The 20,253-nt window shown below is 41.3% G+C and overlaps 1 protein-coding gene across 4 annotated transcripts in view; it reads left to right on the top strand.

The window, feature by feature from the left end:
• Window positions 1–892: 892 nt before the first annotated feature.
• LOC110001239 (transcription initiation factor TFIID subunit 4) overlaps window positions 893–20,253 on the top strand; it is an 86,582-nt gene continuing 67,221 nt past the window's right edge. For 3 of the 4 annotated variants that reach the window (XR_010665984.1, XM_065953148.1, XM_065953149.1), the window contains exons 1-7: window positions 893–2,313; window positions 4,443–4,597; window positions 11,967–12,110; window positions 13,290–13,442; window positions 14,267–14,389; window positions 14,980–15,069; window positions 16,185–16,394. Coding sequence is in view for 3 of the 4 variants with exons in the window: in XM_065953148.1 (XP_065809220.1) it covers window positions 963–2,313; window positions 4,443–4,597; window positions 11,967–12,110; window positions 13,290–13,442; window positions 14,267–14,389; window positions 14,980–15,069; window positions 16,185–16,394 (2,226 nt within the window). In the remaining variant the exon portion in view is untranslated. The remainder of the gene's footprint in view (window positions 2,314–4,442; window positions 4,598–11,966; window positions 12,111–13,289; window positions 13,443–14,266; window positions 14,390–14,979; window positions 15,070–16,184; window positions 16,395–20,253) is intronic. The other variant, XM_020656872.3, reaches the window with a different exon arrangement.

The raw sequence follows: 20,253 nt of genomic DNA on the forward strand, positions 1-20,253 counted from the left end.
ATAAATCCAGTAATCTCAAGGGGGCATGTTTTATTTTTCCATTTTTACTATGATTTAAAAAGAAAGGAAAATAACAGTCTACTCACAGTGCGCTTATTCTATTTATTCTATGATATCAACCTAGGCTGGCTTGTCGCCACCTTCCCCCCCATACTATCAAATAATAGATAGATTATAGATAGATAGAAAGATAGATAGATAGATAGATAGATACTTTATTGATCCCGAGGGAAATTCAAAGCATCCAGTAGCAAGTTACAAAGACGAACATGACATGAAACATTTGTTACAAATTGACCACAAAACCGACGCGCGCCCCCCCCCCATACATATATATTAACCTGAAAAAAGATTTAAAGAATACCCCTAGATGAATCAAACTTAAACTGTGCAATTAAAAATAGACTTATACAAGAAATGTACATAACATGCAGGGATAAAAAAATATATGTGAAATTTAAACAAGAACCTTTAAACAGTTGAGGGAAAAATCTGTAATTAGACCTGAATATAAAAAAAATAAGAATAAAAAAGTGTTGACCTTCTGAAGATGTGTTGTTTATATACTGTATTTACAGCAATGTTTAAAAAGCAGATTGTGCAAGATTATCAAAAAACAGACATTAAATAACAGGCAGTGCAAAAATTAAATTAAAGGTGCTATTTCAGTAATTGAGGTGATCATTAAAGTGTCCAACTAGAAGCTGACTTTTGGGACAGCTGTGCAGATGGGAAGTGGAATTATTATTATTACAATTAAACAGAAATAGACGTAGATTTGTGGCACTATTCATTTTTGACACATCAAACTTAAGAATTTGAGAAAATCCTAGATTGTATTTTCACTACATTGTACTTAGCCCCCCCCCCCCCCCCATTTCATGACGTAAGATTCATTCCCACAATGCCTAGTAACACGCATGCGCACTGTAATGAAATACAAGCGCTATCTGTGATTAGAGATGGCGGGCGCCTCCGACCCCCTGGAAGATATGCTCTTTTCAGAGGTGGATGAAAAGGCGGTGAGCGACCTGGTGGGTTCGTTGGAGTCTCAGCTTGCAGACCAAAACAAGCCTGCAGGTAAAACAGAGGAAAACGGAGGCGCTGGCTCCGTGCCCCCCGCTAACCATCACTTAGGAAAAACGCTACCAGCTCCAGTGGGCACCTCAACACTAGAACAACAACAACAACAAGGACGGCGGAATAAAACTGAGACGCGCCAGGATAAGATAAACTCTAAAGATGTTAGCCCGGGTAAAACTGTCACGTCTCCTTCTCCGGGCTGCACCCCGGGCTCTTTTGACCCGCCTTCCTCCACTTCGCCCGCCGCCGGTGTGAACGCCACTTCACATGGAGCATCCATCACAACACTGACCGCATCTGGGCTGTCAACTTTGGCAGCTACGCCTGCTGGCAGCATCAGCAACACATCCAGCAGTCGGGGGTGTAAGGCTTCTTCTCCCGGCACAGGTGAGACGTCCACGGAGGCGAACCCACCGAGGAAGCGCATAACCACGCCGCGGAGGAGCGCTTCTGCTCGGTTGAAGAGTTTGAACGGAGCCGCTGTGACGACGCGGAGGACCAGCAGCAGCAGCAGCAGCAGCAGCAGCGCAGCGGCAGAAGACGTCAGCTGTGTGGATGCAACAAACTCTACTCGTCTTGTGACATCCTCTATTAACACTTCCACTTTCACCGTGACTAACCCGAGCCTCCCCGTAGGTCAGTCTGCTATTGCCTTGGACCGGGGGACTCCCACTATCGCTTTGCATAGACTCCCAAGTCACATTGTGGCGAGCATTGCCCAGAATGGAAACGGTACCAGTGTGTCGGCCTTGGTCCAGCAGGCTGCCCGCACAGCATCCACCACATCTTCAGCTTCACAGGATAGCAAAACCCTCACAGATTCACAGCCTTCCAAAACAGAGTCCAAAATTGTAATGTCAAGCCAGTCTGTCAGTTCTACAATAAACACTGTATCTACCACACCTTCTGTTGCCATAACAACAACAGCAGCAGCAACAACAACAACAATGACCACCACAACAATAACTCAGCCTCTGAACTCTCCCACAGCGGCCACCACCTGTGTAACAGCAGGGGTGGCGACAAGTTCTGTATCAGTGACCACTGCCGCCATCAGCATGGTCAGACCCACAGCCCCCTCCCCGACACCCGCCGTGGCCACCTCCGCACAGTCTCAACCCCGTCCTGGACTCGCAACACCTCAGAGGATTGTAGCCCCACAGCTGATTGTCAGACCGCCTCAGCAGCAGACGACCATTCAGCTGCCCCCTGGGTTTACCATCCCGCCGGGTAAGGTTTGGCAGAAGGGGGAAGGATTGAGGCGAGGAGGTGCTGTTTACAGCCGTGTTATAATACCTGTACCTAAGGCCTGTGTCCAGAGTCTGTTTGAATCTCTTGACTATGAGGAAGTTGTGTGTGTGTGTGTGTGTGTGTGTGTGTGTGTGTGATGTCTCAGTTTTCCGACCACATGTTAATATGTTTGGAACGCTATCCACAGACCATACTGTTTGGTGCCTGATGCTGAAGAAAAATATACCTGTTGAGAATATGTGCTTTTTAGTGGTGAGTTTGTGGCCCCATGGGAAATCAAACACACTACACAGCAGTGTAATGATGTGCCCAGTAAGGCATGCAAATTATACCATTTACACCAAGCATCCATTACAGTACAATAACACAACACTAATACCACATCTGTGTAATACATTTTAATAAAAAAAAGACAAATCTTGCATTATGTTTGTATTGTAGTTGAGTCAATGACATCTATCTGTACACTATGTCTCTATAAGAGATACACTTTGTAATGCTCATAGGAGGAGAGCTGTGTAAAGACGCCTTGCTGTGACACTTGAGTTCATGGATTCCCTGTCACAAGCAGACAGGGCTCTCTCCAACAATGTCATGCAGAAATGTTTCCCACAAAAGGATTCACGCACCATACACAGTTAACAAAGAAGTAGCACATCCATTCAGGCTGTCACAAGTTTTTCATATGCAAAACAGACTGCCACTGAAGTTTCATAACGCTTACTATAATACTGTATGTAAAGACTGCTATAGTTTGAATGCAGCAGTTGCATCAAGAGTCCCTCAATGTGTGCAGGAACAAATCAAACGACAGCAGTCGTTGCACGACGAAAATAATTTTAAACATAAAAATTACATTTTTGGGTCTTGTTATACCAAAAAGGCATACTTGTCACAATGACTTTGAATCCCAACTGATGTGAAATAAGTGAGAGGTACTCACTAAAGGTTCTTGGCTGAATATTATTACTAATGTGCAGTCACATTTGCACCTAATCACTCCTCAAAGTGGGCCAATTATTTTCATGTTAATTTGTGATTTTTTTAAACAGAATTTATTAACTCTTATGAAACTGGTTGCACGTTCTTATACTTCAGTTTCTCTTTTTCAGAAAAATTTCACTTTTTGAGTGACATAACTGCTGCCCAGGAAAAGTCTACCTGTTGTTCTTCACTCTGTGTTGTCAGTTCAGTTGAAGCTGGAGATGCTCAAGAAATGATGTCACTTAAGATTTTAATTTATTTCATTTTGAGAAAACAGTGTTGACAGATAAAGGAAATTAGTTCATTTTTTTCTCATCCGGGGATAATTAGAGATCTTGATTGTTCTGATCATACTATATATCATGAAAACCATCAAAAATCATCATATTACTTCCAATATAAACATGAAATGTGGCTCAAATTAAGTACAAGAAGTCGATTGTGTTTCCCACTAAAAATATCAGTTCCCACGTGGCCACCTGCTACACACAGCTCTCTTAATCTTCTATCTTAGCAGGCATCTTTTTTTTTTTATTATCATGAAACTTGTTGGTAATTTTACTCATGCTAGTTTTAATTCATGCACGCAATGTTGATTTTTATTTTCATGCACTGATGTAAAACGGTGCAACTTTTATTTTTTATAAACATCTTCCAGCCAATCAGAAACAAGTAGTCAAACTAATTGAACTCATTGAACTCATTGACTTTCTGTGTGTAACATTTTCCCCGATCTTTTCTTTGGGTTGCTTTGCCACTAAAATAACTGAAATTTACTATTTGCAATGACATCCTAATGGGCTGGTTGATATTTAATCCGGCTGCTGGTTTAGACTTATTTAAATACAAAGCTCCGAGTTTAATATTCTTTATTAGCATGAATGTCAGTTACACAGTGTTGTCAAAGTGTTGAGGACAATAAAACAATTCCAAATCATTAGATCAAATATAAACAAATCAAGTTAATAAAAGGAAAAGAGTTTGAAAAGAGTGTTTGTGTGTAAAAGATGGTTTTTATTCTCTTACAGTGATGCTCTGTGGTTATGTGCTAACTCCTTTAAGTACCATTCAGTCACTAACAGGTTGTGTTGTTCCCTCTTGTGATGTTCTTTGGGATTGTACAGGGATGGTGTTGGTACGCACCGAGTTGGGCCAGCTGGTGATGGTTCCTCAGCAGGCTTTGGCTCAAGCTCAGGCTCAGGCTCAGGCCCAGAACAACATCTCTCCGCGCCCTGCCACTCCCACGACAGGAGCAACCTTCAGAGTAACAACGCCACAGGTGAGAGAGTCTGCAAAATAGATCCTACTGAAACACTTCCAATAGAATGAACACAGCACGTAGTGATGCTGAGAAGGTGACAGAGGTTAGGCAGATGTTTCTTTACATAAAAGACATCTCCACTTTGGTGTCATGGTAAATATTTTTCAGTTCAATTCACAGGTTTTTTTCTGTTTAATTTCTTTAAAATTTCATTATTTGATTTCTTTTCTAACTCTTAAAACTTAGAGAAGGGAAGAAGTGAAGGGTTGTTGTATGAAAAAGCTTCTGAACGAGGACTGTGTCATGAAATGGCTTGAGGGGAACTCCCAAAATAGCAAGTTAAAAAAAACAATCTCTAATATACTGTAGGTCTATTGTCAGTTATTTCTCATCACTGTATAATCTCATGATGAAAAAAAGGTTTAACCTTTATTCACTTACTGCTATAAAAACATCACAAGTATGGATTAGTATGAATTAAGTCAACTAAATAATGTCAGTATGAGGTACATTCATATGATATCTGGGAATCATAAAAATGATGAGTTAGCTCTGATTGTGTGGATTTGCACTAAGAAAGGTCTTACCTTGTTGTTGAGTCAGTAATGCACATGACACCTTTTTTTGATTAGCAAAGAGAAAGCTCTTAAACTACTGTATATCCTTTAAAGTGTAATATCCCATAATATTACGACTCCTTCTCCCTAATAAATTATTTGTTTCCATCCAAGTCAGATTCATTTTTATTCCTGACTCATTAAATGTCATGGTTTGGATTTTTAAAGATACACTACAGAATATTCTTTTTTTTTGCATCACAAAACTTCCACACGTTATTTCACTGTAGATGTCCTGGGTAGATTAGCGAGGGTTGTCTTTTAACGTCTTCATACTGTAAAAGAATATAATCACTGGAGGGAGAATAAATGTCGATCCCTTCTTTTCTGTACTGCTTTTAAGTTGCAGCACTTTTGTCCATTTTAACCATCAGCCAAGAGCTACAGCTCAGGCACTTCCTCCAGGTCAAAGGGAAACAATTGTGAATGTTTTAATGTGATTTTTCTTAGTTGGAGATACTCATTAATTAAGATCTAGGAGTGGGATCATGGCCTGCTTTTCAAAATGGCATATTAAAGACGGCTTTCTGAAGAAAAGATTTTTAAGAAAGCTGAAACAAGCACAGTTTTCTTAACTTAAGAAAAGTAAAAGAAGAAGAGTTCTTTTTTAGGACAGCAGATTCGTGAGATTCTTAAGGATTATGGACAGCTCCTGGTGCTGAAATCAGGTCGAATACAGAAATGAAAAAGAATGCTGTTTTATTTTGAAAACGCGTGTTGTATCTTGATTTAACATGTTGTGTTGTTTGTTTTGTGATCAAATATTTTATTAAAATTTTCAAGATTAACAAAACATCTACATGAACGAAAAAAAAGAAAAAGAAACCATTTGAAAATGACAGAAATATAAAACATGCACATATCAAAGAAACCGAAAACGTACCCCGGAAATAGAAACAAAAACACATACAAAAATAAATCTGCTGGACCCCGTATTTATCATGACTCATGCGAACATTAGAGACGTTGATCCTGTTAAAAGTTCTCTGTCAATACAATGTAACAAAAAAGAACACAGGCCATACATCCCCAATACATGTTCTTATACACGCATACATGTTTGTAACCATAGAAACATTATTCACATACACTGGGAAAGAGAGGGTTCAAGTCGTTAGATCTGTCAGTGAATCGGCTGCAGGGCAAAAGCTGTAGACTAATCTCACAGCTCCATTAATGAACTTATTGTATTCTATTCTTCTCTCATTCATTATATTAACACCAGCTGCTGCTGTTCAAAAAATGGTATGAATTGAACTACCAGCATTATAAAAATGAAGGGCCTTTGACAGACCAAAGTGTTCTCAAAAACACACCACAAAGTTTACTTCAACAGTTAAGATATGGAAGTTAAATTATTGAAAAATCATGAATGAAAACAAATCATCTTAAAAGTAGATACACACAAAACGATCACCTGTAGACCAGACCACTCACATAACAGGGCTGGAGACAGATACAGGGCTTGACCAGTCACATTCTCAAACTAATAAGAGGGGGGGCAGAGTACCCATGAATGTCCTTTAAAAAATGTTTTTTTTGGGGTGTTTTGAAGAGTGACGTGGTTCCAAAAAGCTCTAATCTGTTTAACCAAATCCACTCCAAACAACATACAGTAAATGATAGAACAGAGCATCACATTTATCATGTTACCTGAAGAAGCGGAGCTCCACTGTTCACACGACTGTGCCCACAGTGCCTGCATGTATCAGGATGTATTCAGCCTTGGCTTCAGCTTAGCTGAAACACTGAAACACTGTATAATTCAACTTTGATAAGAGCATCTTAACTCATAGGTTTTTTTGTTGTTGTTGTTCGTAGTGTATTTTTGATGCAGGTGGGGACTAAAGCTGAAATAGCCTGTAGATCTCCTCAGCCGCCAACTACATCAAAGGCTAGTGCCGTAAGAAAAACACATTTTGTACTTCTTCTAAGTAGAGACACAATTACAAACCTTACTCAGATTGAAAGAGATGAAAAACTGCACATTTCTCTTTGACAAAGTAACTGAACTAAGACCTGATTCTCCTGCCACAGATTTGCTGCCTTTAACTTCAAATAGTTAGGATCAGTTATATGCAGAAGATGGTGATCACAAGGGGGTTTGATAAAGTGCAAACCAAATCAATCAATCAGTTTTCAGACGATCAATTTATACTTCTTTATTTGTGCAATCAGCTTCTACTTACCGAACAGCACCACTTCCTGGTTCTCTTACTTTTCTACAAAGAGCATCAACCTCTGATCTGACGATGAGAGCACCTGGGAACACACATCTCAGGTTGTTCAGACACATTTCCTGCACGCTTCAGTCCTTTGTGCTCTGGAGGATTTCATTTAAACAGCCGCTGACCTTCGTTAACAGCAGCCCGGCTGATTCAATTGTAGAATTTGTGCTCTCATTATGTGTGGGTACACACAGTCCTCATTAAGATAACAGTTGAGCTCCAGACCCTAATTGGCTGCTGATTAATATGTTAAACTGTAATTATATTCCGTGAATAGTCCTGATTATTTTACGTATAGATTAAACTGAGATTAATGGGTGAATGAATGTCTCAAGGCTCCTTAATGACTCCATGGGGTCCTCTCATCAAAATTTAACCAGCCACTGAATCATTCATTGGAATTTGCTTATTATCACCTGTGGATACATCATTCATGGGGAAACTTCAGATTCTGCTGCTCGATCCACACCTTTGGAGCTTAATTGCTTTAAATAATGAGATTAATGGATAGTTATTTTTTTCATTGCTTCTCTGTAATTCGAGGAAAACAGATTCAATCAATTAACCAATCCATCAGATTTTATCTGACACTTTACAAAAAGAGCAGGTCTAGACTCTACTCTGTATTCTGCATTGGGCATCTTAAAGTGTCACAATTAGGGTTCAAAGAAAGAAAGAGGACCCAACGGCTGACTAACCAAAAAGTATTTAATACAACAAGAAGACAAAAATGAAAGCTTACTGTTTTCTGTGTTCAAATGTCAAACTCAAACAATGTCCGACATCAAATCACAAAGTCACAGAGAAATCCTCACTAGAAGCTCAGTGACACAAGGAAGGTAGTGACACCGGTACACTCTCAGGTCTGCTGACTCAAACCTCACGTCCCCCCTGCAGGACAAACCATGGGTCCTGGTGGGACGAGTCTTCTCCATTGCCTTCTCCCACCCTGGAACTCACTCCCTAAAAACATCAGAGACCCCCCCCCCCCCCCCCCCCACTCGCTTCCTTCCAGAAATCCCTAAAAACTCACTTCTTCAACATCACCTACAACCACTAACAATCTCAACTCTCATCCTCCTCCCTTTACAATATTTCTTTGTTGTATTGTTTTCTTCGTTTTGTTTTTTTGGTTATTCCGTTAGGCAGCTTTAGGGTTTTTAGAAAAGCATTATAAAAGTCTAATTTATTATTATTATTATTATTATTATTATTATTATTATTATTATTATACTGATCTGGCCAAAACGCGGTATGCAGTAAGCTACCAAATGTGATACCTGCAGAGTGCTAAAAAATGCCCGGATTTTGCACTGATTCAGGGAAAATTCTACAACAAAATGTATAGTATGCATCAGACCAGTCTCCCTTGTGTACTGTTTCCCACAATACAATGCACCAGGTCAGACATCAAAAGATGGACAGCAGCGGCCGTCGTGAAAGGGGAAATAAAAACAATCAGCCCTAAACCACAGAGAGATACCAACAATGATCTTTTTGGATTCTCAAAATCATAAAACCGAACGCATCACTGGCAGGAAGTGAATACTGTTTAAAGAACTACAAAATAAAACAGGAAACATGGAACATATAAACATAAAAAGGAAAACAAAAAACTAAACGAGCAAATCCTGACATAAACCATCTGTAACTTTTCCTTATTGGCCTCAGAACACATGACGTCACATTTTGGAAATACAAGAAATTGAATTAAAAAATGTTTTCTCTGTCCTTAGAATGAATTTGATCTTGAGTATTGAAATTCACTCAGCAGACAAGGAAAACGCTCAATGAACTCAAGCTCAGGAAAAACATACTTTGAAATAAGTAACACAATAAGTTGTTTTTTAAGTGTTTACTGCAGCCATCTTTTCAGGTGATGCTCTGCCAAAAACAATTAGAACTTCATGAGACAGAAAGTCGTTTTTTTAGAAAAGCCTTCTTTCTCACAAAGGTTAACAACTATCCACCACACTCTTTGTCCGGCCCCTTTAAGAGTTGAGGCACTTGCTCATTAAGCGTCACTTACTGTGAGGACATAACATTGACACTAGAGGGCAGCATTACATTTCTTTTTTTATTTATTTCAGAAACACTTCATTGTTTCTACTTGCTTTTGAATTCATTTAGAGAAAGACAGTAAGACGTTGAAACAGAATTAGTAAAAAAAAACTAAAAAAGTCTGCATGAATAAAAGCACAGTTTCAAATAGCGTTGCATTGGATGTATTAAACATGGCTATACATGTCCAGGAAACACAGATGTGTCTAAAACAATCAGCATTTAAAGGAGTGTGTACTCTATAAATGTGCTCTACTGGTGTTTAGTAAACCCATCAGAAAGCAGCAGCCTGTCACTAGTTACTGATATTCTGCTCGTTTTACATTCTCAGGCAGTGTTGCTACATCTTCAACTGAGCTGTCAGAGACCACAAGACACATCTGAGAACTGAGATTACTTAAGAAATAATCATCTTCTCAGTTATACTTCCATGGCAGGTATAAATCAACGGTCCATAATCACTCTTTCCTCCCGCCTGAAAAGTAGCCCACTTGCTTCACAGCGACATAGCCAGCCAACCTGTATCCATACTGATGTGAACCCCTCTCAAAAGAGACTTGCAGATTGTCATCACCTCTCAACGTCACAGCTGATGACAAATTAGCGGGCTGCGGCGTCGCCTTCTCGACAGGAAAGCAGTAGCGAGAAATGAAAGGGAATGGTGTTTATTCCCTGAGCTCAACCCCTCTGTCGGCCTGTCACTCTTCCTACGACCCCGAGGGGACAAACGGAAGGCATCCTGAGCTTCCTTCCTTCCATACCTGTTAAATCATTCATCATCCAACTGCCTGATTATTTTAAAAAGCTAACAAGGCTTTGGCTCTTCAGTGCGTTTGGGTGTGCTTGTCTGTGTGTGTGAGAGGCAGAGACAGTGAGAAGAAGAGAGGCATAGCTTGCGGAGGGATGCACCCTGTGGCTCTCACCAACCCCCTTTTACCCCCACTTCTACCCCTGATCCCCTCTTTACTCATACACCCACTTCCCCCAAAATCCTCAGTACATCTTTTTTTTTTTTTTTTGCATCCTACAAAACTTTTTAGTTGAGGGGCAACTCCCTCCTCCTCTCTTTATCCTACTTTTTCTTTTCGACTTCTTTGTCTCTTTTTCCCATCCTCGACACTGCTGAGGGTCTGTTTGTGTGTGTTCATTTGGTTGCAAGACAAATGCAGATAATCATGTGCTTGAATGTGTGCCTGTTCCCTCTGCTGTCGGTGTGTGAATGCTTTTGTCTGTTTGTGAATGAACGGCTGTGTGCCAGAGGTCGGGGCAGAGGCCCTCTAGGGTTGTCTTGGCCCAACGTCAAGACATCCGCCTGGAAGTGTGTATCAGCGTGTGTGCGCTTGTTTTGTACTCATGTGTTTCTGGATATGAGTTTGTGATGCACCACTGGGCATCATTGTGGTATCCTGGCGCTTGGCACTAACTGGGAAATCATCTCACTTTCTCTGGTGCCATTAAAATGCAGATAAACATAGCAGACTCATCAAAAATGTCATGTGAGATGTGAGGAAAACCAGCGACGTGCGTATTTAAGTTTGCATAGATGTCGTCAATCAATCAATCTTTATTTATATAGCGCCAATTCATGACAAATGTTATCTCAAGACACTTTACAAAACGCAGGTAAAAGACCTTACACTTTGTTATTTCATATTACAAAAGAGCCAGCGTTAATTCATCATGAGCACACACATTGTGCATGTTTTTTGAATGTTCTCTCCTGAATTTGAAAAATATTCCAAATAGCAGAAGAGCTTTGTTTTTCACCTTTTCACCAAAGTGTAGCTAACAGTTAGCTCAGGCTCCATCTGATTATTGAAATGAATGCATGGTGGATGTAAGCTAAATTAAATGAATTATGTTTTACGGTAGCTTTTTTGACCGTCTCCATTTTATGTTACGATAAAAAGCCCTGAAGTCAACACGACTTCTTATTCACAGTGTCGATCTTTTTTAGCCACACAAAAACTTTGCTGCAGTATTTCCGCACTACTGCCACACTAAAGTAACTTATTTTGAGCATAAAGTGTGATTGGTGTTGTGGGTTTCAAACTCTACTTTTATGTATAATCTCTGTGCCACAAATGTCCTCCTTGTCAATGACCGGCTCAAAGGTCATTGCAAATAAAGGGGGGGACACCGAAACACCTTTTTTATTTTTTCTTCTTCCCTGCTTCCATGACCTTTCTGCAATCATCTAGAACGCACACGTCTGCTTTTTTTCTTCCTCTGATGCTGTTCTGGTCTTTCCTCTGCCCTTCATTTATTTCTTCTTCCGCTCATTCTTTCACCTAAATAACCAGTCTGGACTCACCTGTACTGTTTGTCTAGCTTTCTATCTTTTGAGGTGCCTTGTATTCCTTTATCCCCACGTCCCTCCTTTCCTCATCCACAGCTTATGATATCTATACGCTCTCTTGTTTCCCTTTTCCTCTTTTTCTTCTCTCTGCCTGTCTGTGTTGCGCTCTTTCTTTCCTGCAGTCTCCTGTGACCCCTCAGACCTCCCGGCAGTGTTCTTTGACCCCGGCCAAGATGGTACCGGCTGCCTCTCCAACTCCTTCCAGCCCCGCCCTCCAGACCTCCTCCTCTTCCTCCTCCTCCTCCTCTTGTCCTGCACTCCGCCCAGTGAGCAACATGCCTTACTTGGTTAACTTTTACCTTTAGTTTCCTTTCTTATGCATTTTCCTTGAAAATGAATTCTGAGAACCAATCTGTTGTGACTTATTGTCTTAGTCCACCTGTCTTGTGAACTTAAGCACGCTTCCTGATCATGTAAAGCCATGCATTTGTTGTATTACAACGTTATGTACATCACCGTGCTAAGGCCCAGTTAGTCCTGGAGCAGTGTGAGTGCAGACCAGTGGGGAAACGGGCTAAGTGTGAGTTAATGATTGTTCAGAAGATACACCGTAGGTTTCAAACAAAGTTGTAGAATCTGGGGTGGGGCTAATAAAACTAACACCCGTTTTCCACACCTTAAGTTTTTGACAAGTTAGGGAAAAGGTGTTGTACCAAACAGCTCAGAAAATCCATTCCAAAATTATTTTCTGCAGAATAACCCTTTTAGATTTCAGTTACCTTTTTGAAAGTACATTGCATGTGAAAGTAAAGCTGATCAGATCCTACTATGAGTTTAAAAATGTCGTGTGTAAATATGTTGAACTTCATAATTGTGTTTTAAAACAGGATCAATGTGGCAGTTTGTTGTTTTTCAGACTCCCAACAACTTTCCCCTGAGTTTAAACGTTTTCTTGTTTTAATGCAGACCTTTGTGAAGATAGTTGCGTCACACATATAATTTTTGGGTGCATTCACGTCTGCATTTAGAGCTGTCCGTTTATGATTACATCACATAATATGTATTTTATTGCCAAGTGTGAACGGGCCTGGAGAGATTTCAGAGAGGTGATGAGAGCTTTAGAGTGAGAAACCACTGATGGCTACTCATCTGTGAAGTAAAATTTGTGTTCTAGATGTGCGATATTTTCTAGTCATTCATCCCCTCACATTTCATCATTAGAGCATATACACTTGGTGGCATGACCAGTAACAGGCCTTGATAGGAGCTGTGCCTTGTCAGGTAGGTGACTGTGAAGAAAATCTTTGATGGCCTCTCGTCTTTCCCAGCCTCTAGCTTGTCACCACCTCCCCCTCCTCCGACTTGTCTGTTCAGCGATGTCCACTGAAGTCAGGACACCAGATGTGACAGGAGCGCTGTGGCGCCTGCCTCCTGTTCTCTGTGGCCTTGCTGTGAGCGAGGCGTCACGTCCTGTTTATCTCTCTGTCTCTTCCTTGCTCTTCCAGAAGGGCCCTGTGGCTCCGGCCGTGGCTGTGACGGCTCAACAGCAGAACCCTGTGGTGATGGCCCCCCAGGCCCCGGCCCAGGCCGCCTCCCAGCCCGTGCAGCCTCCACAGACAGGAATCGCCGCGGCTCCCGGAGGTCCTATCGTGTCCCAGGTCTGCCCGCCCCACACACACACACACACACACACACACACACACACACTCTCTTCCCTTCTTCACAGCCCACACTCCACCCTCAAGGGCGCAGGCACTGTCACTTCTGCCAGCAGGCTAGCTGTGTCACAAGCTCAGCCCCAGACCCACAGCCTCACCGCCTCCCGCAGCTGGCCATGCACCGAGAGTCTCACACATGCCCGAACATGTTTGCACTCATACATTCTCACAAGTGGAAAGCTACCCAAGGACATGCAGACAGAGACATAAACGCACAGAGCCTTTATGAACACATTCAGGGACACATAGGTTTGTAGATTTAGCCATAAATGACGGCTCACATGCACATACCGGTAGATTCAAAATCACATTCACAGATCCCCACATCTTCTTATATTCAGGAGCCACGCTTTGTTGCCAGTGGTAGCGTGATTGGACAAGGTGCCATGTCTCATTTGGCTTCAGAAATGACTGGGCAACATGCTAAGTTTGCACTTCAATCTGATTTGTGACTGATGCTTGGCAGCTTCTTTAGTACTGATCAAAATGATTCTGCATGGATACAAGGCTGTTTTCACAATGTCACCATACACCTTTTTATTATCATCTGATTCTGACGCTGCATTCACACTCAGCTTAGACTAATAGCAACATAAACAGAACAACCATTGATAATAATTTCTTCAAATGTTGACCAGCCCTTCAGATACAAATCTGTGATCCTGAAGTGTCTAAAGAGTGAGCAATTAAAAAAACTCAGGCTGCCAGTTTTCTATTTAACTTTGTATCGAAGGTAAATAACTATTTTTTGTTATCTTTTACAGGAAATGCAAGAGAATGTCAAAAAGTGTAAGAATTTCCTGGCGACCCTCATCAAGCTGGCGTCTCATAATTCTCCGTCCCCTGAGACCTCCAAAAACGTCAAGGGTCTGGTGCAGGATCTGCTGGTAAAAGCCTCAAAATCTATTAATCACACACACGATCCCATCAAAGCTGTTGTCCACGTGTGATGAGAATGTTTTGCACAAGACAGTCTTGGTAAACAGACATTTTAAGAATGTTTTGACAAACTTTCGGAGGGTCGTAAGTCACTTTTTGCTTCTCAATTTGATAAGTACAAAGTCTCTTGTCAGCTGCTTCTTTTTAATTGCCAGAATAAAATAAAAGCCAATTTTTCTCATTATATCTGATTGACAACCCTCCTTTAATTATTCATTTTCAAGTGTTTTTTGTACAGTTCACGTACGAGTAGATCAAAGTGGACACTGAAATGTGTTGTTGTATTGAATGCTTTAAACCTGTAGGTGGCAGCATAAAACTCTTTCTAAAAAAGAATAACCCTTGCTCTATCATGAATATTAACCTCCTACACATTTGCACATTAATGAGCTGCACCCTGAGGTGCCAGGATGGAAGTTGAGTGGTTGATCATCAGCATCATGATGGGAGATCTTGCTGTGTTCAAGTTCCCCTTTTGTCTTTTATTACTCTCTCACTTCTGTCATAAATTATATACTCTACCCCCTCTCTCTAACAGGATGCCAAGATTGAACCGGAGGAGTTCACCAGCCGGCTGCAGACTGAGCTCAAGTCATCTCCGCAGCCTTACCTGGTGCCTTTTCTCAAGGTGGAGTTCCTGCTCACCCCTAATACGGCCCTGAAACTGGTTTTGTGTAGCCTTCTCCAACTCTAATATTCTCCTAAAGCAGGTCCTCTTAGTTGGTCTTTTAAACTCACTACTACACTTTTCCTCTTCATTTAGGGCCAGTATTTCTCAACTAGTCTAGCCTCAGGACCCACCACCAACTCGCGACCCAAATTTTGGATATTTTTCAACTAATGAGATTTTTCTTTCTAAAAAATTGTGCAGTTTGGACCTCAGGCAAACTTTCGCGACCCACTGGAAACGACTCCACGACCCACTTTTGGGTCCTGACCCACCAGTTGAGAACCACTGAATTAGGCCCTACTTTTATAGTCGGATGTGCCCTTTAGCTTCTTTCTTAATTGACCTCTAACATAAAAATGGTCTTCTGATCTACTCTTTAACCTACCCCCTTAAAACCCTAACTTGACTCCTTAGGCTGACCATCCTTTATACTTCCCTAAACTAAACTCCTTTCATAAGCACCGTTGACGGCCAGGCCCGACACTACAATAATACACTCGCACACACACATACGCGCCCCTGGCCTGACTTCTGACTGTGTGTGACAGTGGCCCCCCCCCAGCAGTCCCTGCCAGTAGCCAGCAGGTTCCTCCAGCCAGCCGTGATGAGCGTCACATCAAGGCCCGACCGCCCAACCCTGCCACAAACACATGTTGTCATGCAATGTTAGGTCGCTTGTGTCAAAAATCTGCCTGAAATAGTCTGTATGGAACAACATCGGCTCCTCAGTCAGGTCGGCTCTGACAGTGTGTTATCAGAAATGCCTAATGGCCATTTTCATATATTTTATATACAATACTCAATAAACAGCTGGGTTGTTCTCCTGAAATGAAATCCAATTGTTCCCCTGTTGTAGTTTTTTTTTAAACAATATATTAAATCATAGTGTTTGAAATATACAGATATCGCCTCATGTCCATTTATCCGCTTGTATTTGATAACACTTTGCTAAATCAGCCCGTTGACAGCAGCAGCATTTGTGTCTGCAGCTGTGAATGCTTTTTTTCTTCTTCTACTGCATGTTTGTTTTCCTCTCTAACTGTAAACTCTGGCCTCTCTCTGCCCATCAACAGAAGAGCCTCCCGGCCCTCAGGCTGTCTTTGCTGAATAGTCAGCATTCCCTGACCCAGCCCCCGCAGCAGGGAGTCAAACCAGCGCCCGGCAGCACTCCTCCTGCCATCGCGGCTGGGCCAGCTGTCCGCATGCGCCACCCCAACAGCGTCAGCACTACTACGGGTGCCAGTGCACTGCCCGGCGGGACGCTCGGACATGCAGCTGCTGTGGTATGTATGGAGCAGAGAAGCTGTAACAGAGGCCAGTGCAGATAATCACATTTGTTATCCTCACACTTTGTCTGCACAATCTACTTAAGTCCAGAGTGACTTAAGGATATTGTAACAGTTAGTGCGTAGAAATGGGCTTCACCCTCAAAGTGTGTTTGAGGGTGGTAAGAGTAAGAGCCTGAGACAAATATTGACCCACACTATTCCTACATTCAAAAGAGAAATATATGTGAATGTGATGGAGTCAGACCTACAGGGTCAAGGGTGTGAGTGCATGTGTGCATGTGTGCGTGTGTGTGTGTGTGTGTGTGTGTGTGTGTGTGTGTGTGTGTGTGTGTGTGTGTGTGTGTGTGTGTGTGTGTGTGTGTGTGTGTGTGTGTGTGTGTGTGTGTGTGTGTGTGTGTGTGTGTGTATGGAGTACATTTTGATCCATGTGTGAGACACAACACAAAAGCATATAATAATTCTGTGAAACTCCTACACTTGTGTGCATCTGTTTAGGACTAAAGGCTGAAATAAGCCGTGTGTAAAGTAACGTGTCTGCCTGCAGGCGCTGCTGGCTTCTAAAGGGAAAGCTGACACTTCTTTTGGCCCTACTGATACTATGCTCAAAACAAACATATAATGTACAATAAAGAGACTTAATCCAACCCCTTTTTGCCTTTTGCCTTTGCTGCCAGATCGTTGGCTGCTTAACAAGCAACAGTTAGTCTGACGTGCCCTTACACACTGAGCGCCATGAGCTTAAGAATAGATTGTGAACATAGGAAAGTGTTTTTCACGTGTTGCTAAAACAAGGGTGCTAGGAGGCCAAAGCAGTCTTCTACGTTATCAAGGCAGATTTATCCGTAAAAACACCAATTCAACAAAAGTACTTTGTAAATTGTTTATAAAAGAGTTTGAAGTCCTGCTTCAGCAGCACCAACACTGACCTTGACCTCATGCATGCAGATGCAATAGTTGAAGTCCTTTGACCGCTGGTACATGGCCATGTCTAAGCCCTGGTGTGACTGTTGAATTACCCAGATATATGTTTAAATAGGCAAACTGAAACCATGGTAAGGATTTGTATTTTGGTTTTTAATGTAGTGCTAATGTTCATAAAAACCTTATTGACTGTCTCTCGCAGCGGGGTGAGCTTACTCTGTCAGTTTTATTATTATTTGATGGTACATTGTGTTTCCAGGCAAAGTGTGATTACAAAACAGTCCCTTTCCTCATTTTCATACAGGGTTCCTGCAGATTCTTAAAGACGTCTTTTAGAGAGTTGCAAGGGAAAAAAAACAATTATGTCTGAATACTTTATTAAGTCTACACTGTTCAGTTGGCTAAATGATTTTTTTTTATTATTCTTTATATTATCTCAAACCCTCACAGTGTCACACACTGCACACTGTAATATTAGTCCTATTTATTTATTTATAACAAAATAGACAACATTCAGTGCAGGAAGAGGCAGAAAACTCTTAAAACTCTTTAACCCTCCACCTGAATAATGCTAAAATATCACCAAATTAAAAAAACTCAACTCAGCAAAACATAGTCAAGATGTAGAAAAGAATATGTACACAGATGTATTAACTGCATACAGTAACAATGAAAAACAAAAGCAGCAAATGTGTGTGAGTGTGTGATATGTGTTTAAAACACACCTGTAGTGACAGCAAAACCAAACTAATACTTATAAAAACTTACAAGTAACTCTGATAAACCGTAAATACATGCATAATGAGTAGTTAATGTATAGCAGTTAAATGTTGCTTCAGACAGGTTTTGTTACATTTTACTGAGCAGCAGGTTTTTGACAGATGGGAAAACATGTTCCATAATTTGCTGCCTCTAAATCGAATCGAGAATTGACGAATTGAAGTCAAACATTTTCGAGGATGAAGATCTAAAGCTTGACGGGTTGAGTAAGGATGGACCTGAAAATTAAGAATAAAGTAACTCTTGAAATGCTCAGGGATATTCCCTTCACTCGATGTTTTATAAATAAAAACACATATATGAGAAATATTGACATTATAAATGTTAAGAATCTGGAGAACCCACGGTGGTGAAAAGGGTCACAATTGATCAGTGATCTGTTCGGCTCACCGAAAATCGTGTTTTTGTAGAATACAGCAAGCGTGTTAGTGACAGAAGATTTATATTGAGTGTTTGTTTGATGTCCATGATGAGGGGTAACAAATACTGTTATTGACATGACGCAGCTTTTTTCATTACAGCCTGTTGAACTCAGATATTTAAAAGATCCATGGAGATGCACAGTGTGAGTCCTGGCGAGGTTGTTTTTTCTGACAAACAATCCAAACATAATCCAAAACTGTGCCATTTGTGATCTGTTGCACCTCTGCCTATAGCGTCATTTAAGTCCTGAGTGTTTAGTTCTCAGGCTGTAAGGTGGACACACAACACACAGACCTAAAAAAGAAGTTAAGGGTAGTTTTTCTTTTTCACTTTAGTGAGCACATTATCATCAATGGCTTTGTTTGTTGTTTCTTTAACCAGATCTCCTCAATCTACTTTAATTTAAACATGTTTAATAGTTGTTATATGACTTAATTTAATGATAGATAGATCACCCGTGCAGGAATAAACATAGAAACACTATTTGCAATTAACCAAACCTATGTATGTACAATTTAAAACAGTTCGAATGAATGAAATCCATACAATTAAGTGGACCTACAGCCAAACAGTGGCATTTCTGTTGCAAGGTACAGCGGTGTCTGAAAAGAGCTGGTGCAGTTTCTAAACAGGTTTTTGCATACTATATTATCAAGCAGGCCAGCAAATCTTCACTGAAAATTAAATACAAGTCAGAAAGTAATCAATATTGTTGGGACATGCTTTAACAGTGAGTACAACCTTGTGCTGCTGTCCAGGTTAACGTCTTTTTTTTTTAAGTCACCCTCTTCCCTTGGCAAGTGCACAAGTTGTACCTGAGGTTGTGAGCAGGTGTCTCAGTCATATTGTTGGTATACAGCTGAAGTACAGCCAGGTGACCTGCAGGGTCCACTGACAGCCTCACTCCAAACACAGCAGTACGGTGGTGTGTGGGTAAACCGTACGTGTGTGTGTGTGTGTGTGTGTGTGTGTGTGTGTGTGTGTGTGTGTGTGTGTGTGTGTGTGTGTGTGTGTGTGTGTGTGTGTGTGTGTGTGTGTGTCTGAGGATGGGTCAATGAGGTCAGACTCTCAGCGGTCCAGGCAGAGGTTTGGGAGAGCCAAAGGGTTCTTTCTTTCTTTCTTTTTAAAATGTTTCTCCTCTCGTCTTTCTCTCACTTTCCCTCCGTCTTCTTCTCCTTTTTCTCTTTTTTTTTTCTCTCTCACCATTTTCCTCATTATTTTTTTTCCCACTCTCACTCTCTGTCTCTCTCTTCTCCTCTTTCCCCCTCTCTCCACTCTCCATCCCTTTCCGACAGTTCCTCTCAACTGTATCTACCCCCGCATCACTCTTCTCATCTCACTCCCTCACTCTCTCCCTCTACCCGTTGAAGGGTGAAGTGAGGTAACTAGGTCAGCCCCGGGTCAATTTTAAAGCAATGTGGCGGCCGCAGTCTATGTCCAGAACATGCCTCTGGTCTCTCTCACTCTATCTCTCTCTCTCTCTCTCTCTCCATCTCTCGCTCTCTCTTTCTCTTATGCGGGTACACACACACATACACACATGCATATAAACACCAACATAAGCTATCACACAAAACATTAGTAAGTGATCGCCCGTGGCAGAACAACAGTCTGAAACCAGACAGCTAGTTGAATTCGGCTAAGAGAGTCTGCTCTTACCACAGCGCATGAGAAGCTTTTCTTCCAGTGGTATGGAAAAGTCTTAATATGAAATCTCATAGGTTGCTTT

Source organism: Labrus bergylta, chromosome 3, assembly GCF_963930695.1.
Source record: "Labrus bergylta chromosome 3, fLabBer1.1, whole genome shotgun sequence".
NCBI lineage: Eukaryota > Metazoa > Chordata > Actinopteri > Labriformes > Labridae > Labrus > Labrus bergylta.